This window comes from Camelus ferus, chromosome 16, assembly GCF_009834535.1.
Source record: "Camelus ferus isolate YT-003-E chromosome 16, BCGSAC_Cfer_1.0, whole genome shotgun sequence".
Lineage (NCBI taxonomy): Eukaryota > Metazoa > Chordata > Mammalia > Artiodactyla > Camelidae > Camelus > Camelus ferus.
In genome coordinates this window covers 47,761,663-47,777,383 of record NC_045711.1, presented here as the reverse complement: position 1 = coordinate 47,777,383, position 15,721 = coordinate 47,761,663, and the positions used below count along the sequence as shown (strand labels likewise).

The 15,721-nt window shown below is 54.9% G+C and overlaps 1 protein-coding gene across 19 annotated transcripts in view; it reads left to right on the top strand.

Moving 5' to 3' along the window:
- Positions 1 to 15,246, top strand: part of SRCIN1 (SRC kinase signaling inhibitor 1) — a 71,143-nt gene extending 55,897 nt beyond the window's left edge. For 14 of the 19 annotated variants that reach the window (XM_032457881.1, XM_032457883.1, XM_032457879.1 and 11 more), the window contains 2 exons: positions 502 to 624; positions 2,974 to 4,433. In XM_032457881.1, the coding sequence (XP_032313772.1) occupies positions 502 to 624; positions 2,974 to 3,999 (1,149 nt within the window). In that variant the 3' untranslated portion in view covers positions 4,000 to 4,433. The other 5 variants (XM_032457878.1, XM_032457886.1, XM_032457887.1 and 2 more) reach the window with 5 other exon arrangements.
- The last annotated feature ends 475 nt before the right edge of the window (positions 15,247 to 15,721 follow it).

Sequence of the window (15,721 nt, the reverse complement as noted above, 5' to 3'; positions counted from 1 at the left end):
CAGACTCTCGGTTCTCCGCTGAGGCGGGTTCGGAATCCCATCCTTCTTGCCTCAGTTTCTTCTCCACTGGAAAGTGGGGGAGGGGATCTAAAGTCCTTCCTTGCATGTGTGAGTTTTTTTATTGTAGTCTCTGAGACTCCCCAACTGCCCCCACACCCCCTGTGCTCTGAGACCCCCATCCCCAAGTGTTCTGAGAACCTAAGCTCTAACACCCTCATATCCGTGTGCCTTGAGCCCCTCCCAGTACTGTAAGTCACCCAGACTCCAGTGTTCTCAGCACCCCTCCCCGAGAGGCTGGGGACCTGGACCACCAGGGCTTCTTGGAGGAGACAAAATGCAGGGCAGAGTGGCCGGTGGCCATGGTGAGGGGCAAAGGAATAAGACTGGGGTCCCAGTGCCAGCCCAGGCCACCCCTTCCCATGGGTGCCTGGGCCAGAGCCCAGCACCCCCTTTCTCCCTGCGTCTCCTGCTCCAAACCTGCCCCCACCTTCTGCTCCCCAGGTGTTTGAGAGAAGCTCAATGTCTCCCCTCCCCCCCACGCCCCGCCGCCAGCCGATCCCCACCTTGCTGTCCCCCCAGGACCCAGGGCCCCCTGGGGGCTCTGCCCTGGGCCTCACATGGAAGGTAACGGGCTGCCCCCCACCTCTCACGGCGCTGTCTCTGCCTGTGCCTCCACAGCTTCCTCTCCTCACTTCTCACGCTAACCCAACCCGCTAGAAGGCCAGTCACATCCCTGAGTCCCACCCCTGCCACAGCCTCACCCACGGGGACTCGCCCCCTCCCCCGCTCCCAGGACAGGTGCTTAACCCGTCCTTCCCTCTCAGAGACTCCAGCAGCCTGGTATCTGGTGGCCCCTTGGGTCTGCATTTCCTTACCAGCTTGATTCTGAGTCTGGCCCATGGTGGCCTGGGTATTTTGTTCAGATCTGCAGCCAGAGTTTAGGTCTGGCCTGAAGCCCAGGTATTGTCTTGGTCCAAGATTGGCGTTTGGATCTTACTCACTGCATGACTTTAGGCCCAACTCAAAATCTGACTTTGTCCTGAGTCCTCGCCTGGTCCCTGCCCCCACACTCCCTTACCCTGCTGCCTGTGCCAGGTGGGGGCTGTTTTTCCCACTAGAATCTATGCCTTCACTGGAGGCCAGGACATCCAGGAAGGAGGAAGGCTCATTTATAGCCTCCCTCGGCCCCATGGCCCCATCAAAGAGCTTGGGATGGAAGAGACCCATGCCCTTCCTTGGCTGCTGGTTCTGTCTTTCAGTATTGGGAAGTTCTTCCTTCTCTCTAACTTCAGTCCTTGCTGCTGTCTTGCTGCACTTATTTCCTTTTTATTCTTTCCTGGGAATTTGGGGGTGACCTGCTGTCTGCACCCCAGGGGACTGTGCTTGGGGAGGGGGAATTGAGGGGTGGTGGTCTGGGAATCTCTCCCTCTGCTCAGTCAGGTTAGAGCAGGAGGGCCTCTGCTCTGGGGAGGGGAGTCTCCCCTGCATGTACACGCTCACCTGCCTCGTCTGGTTCTCTTGGCCCACAGTGGGTTCCATGCTTGTCGCCATCTGATTTCTAGCCTGGCTTGAGGCTTAGTGGTGCTTTGGCTCCCTGGCGGGGGGAGCAGACAAGCACCAAATGAGTGGACAGTGCTGTCTGCTGGGCAGAGGATGGGCAAAGAGCAGTCCTAGGAGCTGTCTGGGGATGAACATATGGAAGGGCTGCCCCCGGGCTGCTGTGCCCTCAGCACTTTGGCCCGCTGCACCCATCCCCTTCCCCTTTCTGGCCCTGGGAGCCAATCCTGAAGGGGTCCAGTGAACAAAGCCCCTCCGCTGGCCCTTTGGGCTGGTTGACCCTCTGCATCCTGAGGCCATCGGGCAGTGGAGCCGGGCAGGCATGGGTCGCCCTCTCTGCCTTCCTAGTCTGCACCTCCCACCTCCAGGTAAGCAGGTGGCAAGGCTGGGCGGGTTGCCTTGGGAGGGGGGTTCTGGGGGTCCTTGCTGCCCCCCATGCATCTCCCCATGGCTCTGTTTAGTGGAAAGAGCACTGGATTTGGAGTCAGACTGCCTGGGTTCAAATCCTGGCTCTGCCACTAGCTAGCTGTGGGTAAGTGACCTTGGGTAAATTACATGACCCCCCCCCACCTCAGTTTCCTCATCTGTAAAGTGATGAGTAGTAACCATTTCTCGGGGTTCAGTAAGGGTTAAAGATGAAGACGTATATGGCAGTTCCTGGTATAAAACTCTTCTCAGAATTAGATCAGAATTCACTCAAGTTGGTGGTGGCTGATTGGGAGCCTCTCTCTGTGCCCCTACCCAAGCCAGCCCCAGGGACACTCACACAGACGCAGGTGCTCCAGCTTTGCCTGAGCCTGTGTGCAGCAGACGGACTTGGCCGAGCCCCTCCTGTCGTAGCTGTGAAGCCCTTGGAGAAAGCTCCTAAAGTAGGGGGTGGGGGCCAGGAGTCTCTGACCTAAGAATAGGCTGACATTCCCACCCTCAGAGGCCAACACCTGGTTTCCACCCACACTGGGCTGCCGGTCTTGGACATTCAGTTCAATTCAACAAATAGTGAATATCTGTCAAGCACTTATGATGTGTCAGGCACTGTTCCAAGCACATGCCCGCATGAGCTCACCTCAGCCTCCACCAACCTCACGTTACTGCCCCATTGCACAGATGGGCAAACTCATGGCAGTAACCATGAGACCTGCTCCCAGAGTTTAAAGGGTGATGAGAAGTAAACATATATCTGTGCTTCCAGGTAAACTGGCATCTTTGCCAGAAAGTGAGGTGTTGTGGAAAGAGGCCTGAGTTCTAGTCCCTGCTTTGCCTCTAACTTGCTGGGTAAACGCAGTCAGGACCCTTCCTGTCTCAGTTTCCCCATCTATGAAAGGAAAGGGCTGGGCTCACCCACGCCTAGCCCCCATCCCAGCTCGGGTGTTTTGGTTGCAGGGATCACACCTTCCCTCATCTCTCTTCTCTCCCCAGGTTCCCCTGGGCCCCCGGCCCTTCTGCATCCCCCGGATCATCTTGACAGAGTGTTCCCCCAACCCTCCCTCCCCACCAGAGGCCAGGCTTGAGGAACCTGGTCCCAGGACGACCCCCATCCCACGACCCCGGACCCTGGGTGGCAGCAGGAAGGGCTGGGATAATCCACGGGCCCAGCCAGGGGTAGTGGCTGAGGCTTCCCAGCCCAGGAACAGATTGAGGATGGAGAAGGAAGGGGTGGCTCTGAAGAGACTAGGGACAGGGGGCTGCAGCCCAGAGGAGGGAGAAGCTGGGGTCCCCTGTCCTCGGGGGCCAGCCCTGAAGAGGACCCAGGAGCCCTCCCCTGCTGAGAGCCATCCAGAGGAGACCCTCAAGGACTCTGGACACAATCAGCCCCGCAGTGGGGAGCGGAAGGGTCCGCGTGCTGTTGGCCTGGGCTGCACAGCGCATGGTGCCACCGCTCAGCGGATGGACAGCCTGGAGGAGACGCTCCAGGAGCTGGAAGCCACCCTCAGCCAGATGGGCATGGCCCCTGCCGTGGGGCCCCCTGGCAGCCCCCCAACCCCACCCCCTGGTCCTCAGGTGTTTGCCTCCTGCCCTGTCTTATCCTCTTGTCTTCATGCTCCAGTCTCTTGGTCTTCAGAGCCAGGGGGAGTGGGGGGCTGCAGGAGCACTGCGCCAGCCCCCTCCTCCTCCCACTGGCCTTCTTTCAGTTCCCACCACCCTTCCAGGAGACCGGTGCCAGGTGGGGTTTGCAGGCAGAGCCCTGGGGAGGCTGGGAAGCTGGCCTGCCCAAGGATCAGTCTAACCAGCCCTGATGGGGACCGGGGCCCCTCCCCTCTGCTCTGTATCTGTAAACCAACAAATAAAATTCTTTCCCCCATTTCTGCCCCTGCACTCCCCTCATCCTCTCCTGTCTGCCTCTGTCTCTGTTGTTTCTCTGCCTGCGCCTCTGGATCCCCAGAGCCCTCTGGGAAGGCCTGGTCCCTGGGGTGGTTCAAGGGGGCTGGACTTGTCTATCTCTAGGGAGACTTGGCCCCCATCCTCCAATTAGGAGGAAGATGCGGGCCTGGGGCTGCCATTCCTACTTTGCCATTATAAAGACCCCTCCCCCAAATCTCAGGCATGTTCTGTCTGGCCCAGGATGGTGCCCCTGGCCAGGAGTGGGAGTGGTGCCAGGGACCCTCACTTTTAAAGTGATTCCCGTAAAAGGGCACCAACTGCCCCTAGGCTACTCCAGGAAACCACCAAAGAGTGCTCACTCAGGAGCTGTTGGGAACTTGGCTGGGGGCCCCCAGCCCCTCTCCTGCAGGGAGGCCTTAAATGTGGGCTCAGAGAATGGGCCTGAGTCCTGGGCCGGGACGTGGACCAGGGAGGGCTCTCCAGGTCTCAGAGGGCCCACTGTCCTAGGGTGCCCGTCTGATCCCACCTCCAACCCCAACCCTGTTCCTCTTCCTGCAGAGTGGCGGTGGTAGTGTGCCACCCATGAAGGTGGTGACTCCAGGGGCCTCTCGGCTGAAGGCGGCCCAGGGCCAGGCTGGCAGCCCCGACAAAGGCAAGCATGGCAAGCAGAGGGCAGAGTACATGAGGATCCAGGCCCAGCAGCAGGTAAGCCTGGGTGCCACGGGGGCGGGGACTTAGCAGACCCACACCCCTCCCCACTGGCAGTGCTGTGTGCAGGGCATCTCCTGCCAGTATGTATGCCTGTGACGACCTTCCTGCTGGCTGCCCAGAGGTCCTTCCTGCCAGGACTGCCCCACCAGTCCCTTGAACCATCTCCTCTCCCCAACTCATGTAGAACCTAGTTCTAGACCAGATCGCTCCCCTCTCCAAAGGCCCCTCACTCAGGGCCTGAGAGGGCCGTCTCCCCAGCCACTCCTGGAGGAGGCGGAGTGAGCAGACTCCTGTCTCACCAGCCCCAGTGCCTGGGCCCTTCTAAGGCCACCTGCCCCCAGGGTGTGGGAAGGGCCTCTATGCCTCATCTTCCTGCCACTCCCTTCCCCTCCTCTGCTTCCTGCGCTCTGCTCCCAGGTCGGCCTGCTCTTTGGGCCCCCTCTCTCATCTCAACTCTTAGGCCATCTCCCTGCTGAGGGAGAAACTAATTTTGCATCTGCTTTTCAGTCTTGCATTTGGGTTGCAATGGGGTCCCTGCTGACATGAATGGGGAGGGGGAGAAGGGGGAGAAGTACTTTGGGCCCAGGAGTGGTGGGGGTGCGGCACCTTCTTTCAGATTTAATGAGGGAGCTGGGCCTCACCCATGGGTGTTTGTGCCCTATGGCCCACCTGTGGCCCCGTCAGAAGATGCAGGGTGCCTGCTGTCTCATTTCAAGGAAGATTCCAGTCACCTTCCCAGGCAGGCATGAGCAGCAGTAGAAGGTGAAAGGTCTTTTTAAATTTGTCTGTGAACTGCTTCCACTGAGCCCTCCTGCAGACTCATGAATACCTTGTTCATCCCCTGGCGAAGACACAAACTTTTCATGCTTTTAATAGCACTGTAAAGGCTCTCAATCTGGGCAAACTAGGGTTGGAATTCTGCCTCCAACACTGAGTAGCTCTTGAATTTTGGTTAATTAACTTTCTCAAGCCAGTGTTTCTCAAACTGCAGCCTACGACCTGTTGGTTGTCGTAAAATCAATTTAATGTTCACAACAACATGTGAAATAGAATAGAAAATGTTGGAGTTGAACATATGTTTTAAGAATTAAACTTTTGTTTTACTTCTAAATTTAAAAAAAAAAAAAAGATACAGGGTGGTCCTTGGGCCTAGATGTTGAGAGAAAGCTTTAGTGCACTCATCTGGTTCAGTAAATATTTCCAAGCAGCACCTGTATGGCAGGCCCATTCTGAGTACTGCATGGGAGTAGGGGCCATGAAATACCCAGAATATGTGACTTGAAGAAGGTTTTAGGCTCAGAGGCAGGCAGGTGGTTAGAGATGGGCAAGTCCAGCACCTCCTGTACAGATGAGGAGACAACTAGGAGAAGAAAAGGGACTTCCCAAGGGCCCACAGCAAGGTGGCATCAGAGCCAGGACTGGGACCCAGGAATCCCAAAGCCTCCCACCACATGGCCCTGTCACAGCCTGGGCCTTGCCTGTTGCTTCTCTGGAGAGTCCAGTGGAGGCACGCCAGCCAGGCTGCTCACCAGCTCCCCACTGGCCCACCGTCTTCCTCATGGGTCCCCAGACACTCCCTGCCTATACCACCGCCAGTTCTTTTTCCTGCCACCACTGAGGGTGAGTTTCCCTCATCCTGTCGAGGCTGATCCCTCCTTCGTGTCCAGGATGGTAGCTGACCTCCGTGGGGTGTTCACTGGTGCTAGACACACACATCATCTGATTGCATGCTCATCACTCTGAGGAAGGTTTTTATTATCCCCATTTGACAGATGGGGAAACTGAGGCTTTACCTAGGGTCATGCGGCTGGCAGCTGGTGGAGCAGGATTCAAGTCTGGACTATCTGACATCCCTCCCCAAATTTGCTTCGGCCTCTTTGGCGGCCCCTCCCTCCTCTGTAATTGTGCTGTACCATCTCTCCCGGTGACTCTCCACTCCCCCAGAGCCCGGCTCCTCTGCCTGTTGCTCTCTCTCCTGTCCCTCCAGTCACCTTCATTACCTGCCTGCAGGCCTTCTGCATTCGTTCCTCCTCGGCTCCCTGCCGCCTCCCACTTCCCTCTGGCTCACCGCTGGGCTTGGCTATGTCTCCAGTGGCCTCCAAATGGCCTCTTCCCACAGCGCTCTGGCCACCTCTCTGCAGTGTGTTGGGCATATACCCCACCTCTCTGCACACACTGGGGAGCCTGTAACCCTCCGCTCCTTGGCATCTTCTCCTCCTTGGTCGGTCCTCACCGACCCTCCTGACTTCTTTCTGGCCGACTCTCTCCTGCCTGCCTCTTCCCTCTGTGCCCAGCTTCCCCTCTTTGCTCCTCATGCCACACACTCCTCTCCTTGGGCACCAGGCACCATCTGTCCCTGCCCAAGTCTCTGCTCTGAGCTCAAGCCTGCTCCAGCTGCTTTACCCTCAGGAAGGTCACCCACCAGGGGAATCCACCCACATCTCCTGAGCTCCCCTCCCTCACCGCCCCCAGGTACCTGGTGGTTCTCTCTTCCCACACGACCACTGCTGGTCTGGCTGTATCGCTCTCACTTTCATTCCTGATAACCTTTCTTTAAAAAAGCGTCCTCTCACTAATGAAGCATTACATGTTCCTTGTGGAACTGTTTTAAAGTAAAGGAACGTGATAAAGGGGCAGGGGCAGAAAAAATCATCTTCTGCCTCACTTCCCCAGTGTGTGCCCTTCTAAGGCCTCCCTGTGACTTCTGTGACCTCTAACCTATCTTCCGAGACCTGCGGGGTGGGGAGGCCTGTTTGTAAAATGCAGATTTGACTGTATCACTCCCCTAGCTTAGAACCCATGCCCTCCAGCTCCTGCCAGGTAAGAAAATCAACACTCTTCCCCAGGCTGTTAGCACTTCGTGACCAGCCTTGCCTCTCTCTGCCCAGTTCTCCCTGCCCCTTCCCCAGCCCCTCCATTTGCTCCAAATGCCCCGAATCACCTGGTCCTCAGGCCGGGACACTGCTCCATCCTAGCTCAGTCTGTGACCTTGGTCAAAGACCTCTTTCTCCTGCAGGCTCTTCCCTCATCTGTACAATGGGGCTTCTGAGCCCACATAATACCAGGTGTGGAAAAGTGCTCTCCAAAGGGAAGGAGTCACCCCTGTGCTTGGTTGCACCGCACCTTGTCAGGGCAGGGGCTGAGTGGAGGCCTCCCCCTCATCCTGAGGTTCTAACCCCGGGGGCTGGAATCTGCCTTGTCAGTGATGAGGGGGAAGGGAGTAGAAGTGCCAGGACCAAAGACACAGAAATTGGGGTGGGGAGTGGAGAAAGCTCTGAGATGGGATGCAGCAGTGCTCAATACTACGGAGAAATCAGAGGAAATGATTGAGGAAAAGCCCTTTGATGGGAGCCAGATTCCCAGGGTGCAAGGACCAAAGGGATTGATGCAGGCATGAAACTGGATACCCCCTCTTCCACTCAGACTAAGAAATCTGCGGAACACTTAGTGTATCTCCTCAGTGAAGAGACTGTAGTGAAGGGAACAAACAGGAGGGTTGAGGCACCCAGTGAAGGACCGGTGAGAGCAGGAAGCTGGGCCTCCCTGGAGGGGCGTGTGGACATAGAGTTTGGGGAGCCCCGTGAGAAGTGGACCACAGGAGCTGTAGTCATGGAGGGCACAGCCCCTGCCTGCCACATGTCACCAAGTGGGGAGAGAGTAGGGAAGAAACTTTAGCCTCTCTCTTTCCACCCTGCCATAATCTCATTGGCCAAACCCAACCAGAAGCCAGAGCATGGTGGGGGCAACCAACCAGGGTGCAGAGCAGGGCAGAAATTGAATCTGGGAGGACGCTTTTCTGTACCAGTCATGCATATCTTATTCAATCCTCATAACAACTCTATTGTTTTTTTTTTTTTTTGGACGTACTGGGGATTAAACCCAGGACCTCATGCATGCTAAGCATGCGCTCTACTGCTGAGCTATACCCGCCCCCCACAGCTTTATATGTGTAAAAAGTTGTTACGAGAATTAAATCTGATATGTGCATAATCCACTTTGTCACTTCTCCACCCCTACAGCACCTAGAACAGTGCTTGGCACACATAGGCACTCAGGAAATAGTTGTTGGGCAGGTGAGTGAATGAATGAGTTTGCCACTGATCAGGCCCAATCCAGATGGAAATAGACAATACAGACTTGAAATGTTAATACAATAATGATAATGATAATAATAGTAGTAGTAGTAGTAGCTACCATGTATTGCCTGCATCCTGAGTGCAGACACCGTGACGCATGCTCTGTGTGCATCATCTCATGTGATTCTGATGCTGCAGGGGCTGTTATCCGTGCTTTGCAGGTGAGGACATGAAGACCCAGAGAGATACCTGCCTAAGGTCACACGGTTAGGAAGTGGCAGAGCTGGGACTTAAACCCAGGTCTGCCGGATACAAATTCTGCTGTCCTAATGCTGGATTCTACTGCTTGGCCAGGAGGCATAATCCTGTGGGGGCCACCAAGCCTTGGGGAGATAGCCCGAGTGATGGGAATACTGTTAACTGGAGCATTAGGGGAGCAATGTTCGGCCTTACCTGTAGCAGTTGAATGCTTTCAGCTGCAAATAACAGAAACTCCAATTCAAAATGGCTTAACCACTATACTTCAATTAAAAAACAAAAGCAAAAACAAAACCTATATTTCAACTAAAAAATAAAAATTTAAAAATTGTTTAAATGGCTTAAACAACAAGGAAAGTTATTATCTAACAAAACAGAAAGCAGGGAGGATCCAGGGTTGGGGAAATTAAACAGCTCAAGGACATCAGGACCTGGGTTCCTTCCAGATTGTGGTTCTGTTGGCCTATCGTCCCCCCCAGGACGGCTGCGTTCATTCCAGGGGTCCTAGGCACACAGATCTTTTTAGAAGCAGAAGAACCTTTCCCAAAAGCCCCCAACTGATCTCCCTTCTCTTCTCATTGCCTGTCCTTAAATCAGTCACTGGCAAGGAGAAGGGAACTGCTCAAATTGCCATGGATTTTATCAGGACCCATCCCCTTCCGGCTGGGGCAAGACCCACCTCTTCTGACAGCCTGGTGCCTGACTGAGGCAAATAACAAGGAGAAAGGCATGTGGGCAGGGGGAGGCGGCACTGGGAATAGCTCTGGAGGAGGCACCAGTTTCCCTTAACTGAATATCCGTGAGGTCTCCGCCTTGCCACAAAGGTGACAAAGCTCTGTTTCTCTGGATGTAATTGGGAGCAGCAGGAGAGAACTGGCTGGTGACATGAATGACAGGAACCTTCAGAGACAGCAGCTGGGCCAGCTGAGAACTCTGAGCAGCACAGGATAGGGTCAGGGGGCATAGCTGGACATGCTCCCTTGGCTTCAGGACAGTGGGTTTTGGATGTTGCCACGGCCAGTCTCCTAGGAGGGAAGACGGCCCGAGAGGACTTTACAAGACAAATGCTCACAGAACAAGCATAAGAGGTCTCCACGGAGAAGGGGTGGGGGGCGTCCATGTAAGCCAGTGAACGCTGCTGCTCACTGATGTTTAAAGGTCCTGCATGGGCTGGGAGAAGGGGGACATCACCTGGGTGAGGACACATCACCTGAGTGGATATGGGAGTCAGGTGGCAGCACAAGCCAGAGCCGGTGTTCCAATGACCAAACTCAGAATAGGCCAGGCTCGTGACAAGGCTAAAGGAAAGGAACAGAAAAAGCTTTTAACTAGAAAGGCAAACGGAGAACAAAGAGGACAGCCGGAGGGGAAGCAATGGCTGGCTTGGGACCTGAAGATGGGATGTGCTCCCTCCCACCTGGCTTTGGGGGAAAGAACTTTAAATGAGAAATGATGGGAGGGGAGGGGAGGGACTGGAGCCCAGAGTAAGTGACAAGGGCATAAGAGAGCTCTTGGTTGTCTTTAAATGAGTCTGTCTCCAGGTCCAGATACTGGGACCTGGCGAACACGGGCCATGCCTGGCACATGTCACTCAGCAAAGGGCTGAGTGGTTAGAGGGATCTGAGGCTGCGGGCCCGGAACCCCCCCGAGTAAGGAGGGTCGGCCACAATCAAGATGAGAGGAGTCAGAGGACCAAACAGGGCACTCTTGCCTGGATTTTCATAAAGGGGAAAAATGCAGACCGCAGACATCAGTGTGGCCAGCAAACCCCACATGGATCTCTGTGCACATGTGGAAGGGGGAATGTGGTCAGCAACCTCGGCGGGTTCGCTGTCAGCCAGTCAGGTGCCTGCGGTTCCTCCATTCCCTTCCAGGCTGCGGGAGGCTCCGGCTGGCTTTCCTCCTGCCAGGAGGCTGCCCAGCAGCTGGGCGAAGATGTAGGTTGGCGGGAAATGCAGTGACCCCACCCGGACCTAACCTGCGGGAGGTCTCTGGCGGTGCGCCACACCCTCTGCTTCCCATCCTCGTGCCTTCTGTTTTTTTTTTTAATCAGGGTGATTAGATTATCACACTAGTAGCTAAGCAAGGTCAGGAGGGACAGTGGATACAGCTACAGGGAGGAAACTCTGTCTGTGTTGCCCTGACCCAGTGCATGGCGAAGTTGACTCGGCAGCAGGATCACCTGCAGCGCCTGCCTAAAATGCAGATTCTGGAGCCCACACCAGAGGTGGATTCTGGGGTGGGGCCCCGGGAATCTGCATTTATGACCAGTCATCCCCTTGAAGTGATGCAGATGGCTCTGGAACCATACCACACCTCCAGGACCAGTGTAGATGCAGGGGGTCTGCTAAAGGTGGGGAGGGGCACGACTGATTACAACTGTCAGAGGTGACCACTGAGCACAGGACGCATCATGAAGGAGTGACCTCCCATTCCCCACAGGGCACAGCTCAAAGCTGGAGGAATACCTGTGGGCTGCTGAGCCCACCTCCTCCCAGCCTGGGCTGCTCCCCTTCCGCTTCCCCATTGGCCGCTAATATGGCACTTCTTCCTTCCCTCCCCTGTCCTCCCCGACATGCCATCCCCACCTGGTCCTGGTTCCCGTCCTGGTCCTGGGCTGCCCTCCCTTGTGCTTCTTTGGTCTCTCTTCTGCCTTCTGTCCTTCCTATAGTAACCATGGACCTACCCTCCCATCCTGGTTCCCAGGCCCTTTGGGCCAACCCTGTGCCTCCCTTTCCACCCCTACTGTGGCCCCTGCCTTCCCTGTCTCAGGGGACCACTCTCTCAAGATGCTCCTCTGGTTTCTACCCTTTGCAGTTAATTCTTTCTTGGATTCATAGAGGGTTTTCATTTTTAAACCTTTAACTGGGGGCCAGCACGAAGGCTCCCCTTCCTCTCTCTGACCCCTGATCCTTGTTTTTGTTCCAGGCCACTAAACCATCTAAAGAGATGAGCGGGTCGAATGAGACCTCAAGCCCAGTCTCAGAAAAGCCCTCGGCTTCCAGAACCTCCATCCCTGTATTGACTTCCTTTGGGGCGAGGAATTCTTCCATCTCCTTCTAGAAGCCCCCTTATACCTCCACACCAGCCTGCCCTTGTCCCTTATCCCCTCCATTTATCTCTCTCCTTTCTTCATTTCCACTCTACACCCACGCCACTCTCCAGACTCTCCAAAGGGTTTGCCACAGATGTGGCCCTTCCCAGCACTCTCTTCCCATCTCCTGTTGGTGTTTTTGGGTTTTTTTTAATGATTTACTTTTAATTATCTTTTTTTTTTTTTTAAGCAAACCAGTAAAACTAGAAACCAAAACACACCACTTTCCTTTGACTTCCTGTTCCAAAATGGCGTACTTCCTGTCATTGTCCCTCCTTTTTCTCTTTCCCCACTCTCCCTCCCAAGTCCATCCTGAAGTTCCTGCACCCTGCCCTCCCTTCCCGCCTTTCCCTCAAACTTTCCAAGAATACTCCAAACAAACTCTGAGCCACGGAGACTTGGAGCAGCAAGACACCCCCTCTCCCCTTCCTCGGAAACCTTCCTGGAGGAAAACCTGGACATGGGACCAACCCCAATATCAGGCTGGAAAATGGGATGTAGGGAGACTTTGGTCCTGGAGACACCCCACCTGTCCAACCTCAGGATGTGACTGAACGCTGCTGTTTCTCTGCTCCCATCCACGCATCACGCATGCCCTAGTGGGCCTGGAGTCCAGATGGACGGGCTGGAGAGGGAGGTCAGGGTTGAAGGGGCCTTGGGTGGTGTGAGGCTGTGTGTCCTTAGAGAGGAGCTGGCTTCCTGGGACCTCTTTCCTGTGGTGAGGAGCTGCCTGCCCTGTGCCGATCTAAGAAAGGGGCACCTTTGGACTGCTGGCTGTGGACGGTGGGTTGAGCAGACAGCCTGACACCGGGGACACTGCCTTGGGAGAGGGCAGCCCCGAGGAGGGGTATTTGATACTTTTAGTTTCCTAATTGAGCACTTTAAATGACATTAACTTATTTAATGGGGTTGGGGTGGGCAAGGATAAAAGGCCTAGCAAATTAGATTTTGAGGCCTGGAGGGTGGGAAGGGTCTGGTTGTAAGGGATATGGGGGGAATAGAGAGGGGTTTGATGGCGGGCAATGAAGACAGCTCTGACCCTACAAGTGGGATGACTTTCAAACATCCCCCTTGAGATTTGAGGGTTTTCAGGGAAGAGATGAGATGTGGTTTTTAAATGGGGAGCTGGTGACCCCTGGTGAGATCCTTGAGGGTCCCTGAGGCCTGACCAGCCAGCCAATGACCCCAGCCCCTGGATACCCACCTTGCAGAGGCTGTGGGCAGTGACGCTTTTGGTGGGGTCCTGAGAAGGGGAGGGAAAGACAAACTTTGTCTCTCAGCACCCCCTCCCCTCACACAGTGAGGGGCCAACAGGGAGATTATGTGGGTGGAGGAGGAGGAAGAGGATGGAGTGGGGTCCCCAGGGAGCAGGATTCCTATTTGGAGCACAAAATTGGGTAAGCACAGGGGAAGGTGGCTGGGATTAGTCTCCCCAGGTAAGCACAGAAAGAAGGAGCCATTGAAGGGGCAGAACCTCCTAGGTCCTGGGGCCTGGCGCTTGGGGAGAGCCAGCGGGAGCTGTTGAGGGTTGGGGAGGGAGGGGAAACTGGGTTGTGTTTCTTCATTTCTTTCTTTTTTTGTTGTTGTTTTTGTTGGTTCATCCTTGTTTTCTAGCTTTGGATCATTTTTGTACAAAGGCAAGCAAGCCTTTTTGAAAAATAACAAAAGAAGAGGAAAAAAAAATCCCTCCTGAAAAAAAAAAACCCTGGAAAATAGAAAAAAAAAAAAAAAAGGACCTCATAAATGATGCAATTACTTTTAATTGCAGGCAACTCTTTACATTTAAGTGAAGTGTCTTAACATTTTATATTGTTTTAAAAATATATTTACATATTATATATATATAATATACGTAATATAAATATATATAAATATTTAAAAAAGAAAAAAAAAAAAGAACAACGACAGCACTCTCTCCCTGGCCACTGTTTTGGCGGGGGAGGGGGCTGGAGGGTGGGCACATCAGCCTGGCTTCTGTGGTCCAGTGAAACGGTTTGGTTTGATTCGGCTGTACAGAGACCCCCTGACTTGGGACGGGAGGTGGGAGTGGTGCCCCCTCCTCCCTCCACTCCATTGCTCTTTGCTTGCTACTTTTCCTTTGCCCCTACCTCCCATCCTCAGCCCTGTGCCCTGAACATGTGCCCCACCCGTCATTGTCCTGAGTTAAATGTCCCTTTGTGGGGGAGGGGGAGGGGCGTGTCCATCCACGAGGGGGCAGAGGGAGGGAGCCCTGTGCCCCAGCCCATCCGCTCACTGGAGCCCAGTGGAATTTGCATCTTTCTTTCACTTTGGTGCCTGCACATTTACTTACGGGCTAAGAGGAGTTGTGCGCAGCCTGTGTGTGAGTGTGTGTGTCCATTGGCACGAGTCCACTTGCCCATGTGTGGAGGGAAGGGAGCGTGAGCGTGCATAGGCATGACGTGTGTGCAGGGAGGCGTGCATGTAACCGGCCTGGGCATCAGCACGTGCCCACCTGCACATCAGTGTGGAGAAGCTTGGCGTGTGAGAACACACGTGATGTGCGTGTGCAGACGTGGCAGCTGCCAGACTTGTATGTGTGTGGACAGAGGGGTGTACGTGGAGGTGCGTGTGAGCCGCGTGTGTGGGTGTGTGTGCGTGCACGTGTTTGTAGACCCCGCATGTGGAGTGCCTGTGTGTGTGTTCCATTGTCCCTGCACCGCTGGCTCCAGCTCCCCTCCCAAGCCCCCAGGCCCTGGCCCTCTCAAAGCCCACAGCACGTCAAGGCCCCCCCAGCTGCATGCGCCTCGCTGCTCTGTCCATCAGTGTGTGCTTGACCAAGAGAAAAGCAAGACGTCTGGGGGGACCCCTGTACCTGGTCCCCCCAGCTCCCACCCACTGTGCTGTGTTACTCGCATGGGGGGTTTCTCTCCTGCCCCTTCCACGATATGTTGTTTCCCTAGGAGCCTCAGGCCTGAGGCTCTGAGAGGGGTCCCAGATGGGGCCCCCCAGGGCAAGCCCCGGCTCCACACCCTGCCCTGTCCACCCCGTAGGGCCTGTGTTGGTGTAGCAGTGATGGCTTCTGTGGATATTCTGTGACCTCTGTCAGTGTAACTTGACAATTTCTAAATGGAAAAGGGTTGCTGTGTTTTCTCTGTCTCTCTTTTTTAATGTCCCTTTTCTTCTCCCACTTTCCTGCTCTCTTTCCTTTTTGGTTTTTCTAACTGAGTGTTTGGGGCTTAAATAAAACTTGTTTCTTTTTCCTCTCCTGGATCTCCTTCCTATAGGCTGCTGTCTCATTATTTCTCATCTGCACCCACGAGGGTGCTGGGGTGGGCGGGGTGGAGGATAGAGAATCCCAGGCAGCCAAGAGCATAGCCAGCAAAGCATGGGGCAGAAACGGGCCCTGGGTCTGCACTCAAGAGGCAGGGAGAACCAACATCATCCGGATGCTGGAGAGGACCACCACTAACTCTGGGGTGCCAGGCCTCTGCTGGGCCCTTCTCCACCATCAGTGAGGATGCTACTGGCATTACTGGCATCTGCGAGTGACAGTCAGAGGTGTTCGGAGTCTTGGCCAGAGTCATACAACTAGTTGGACACAGAGTCATGATTTGAGTCCAGCTCTGCCTGACCCCAAACCCAAATGCTTTCCCCCACCTAAAGCAAGTAGGGTCTGATTACCGCCATCCGTCCCCTGGGTTGGGTCTCCACCTCCTACCATGTGAGTGGGTGACCCTTTAATGGT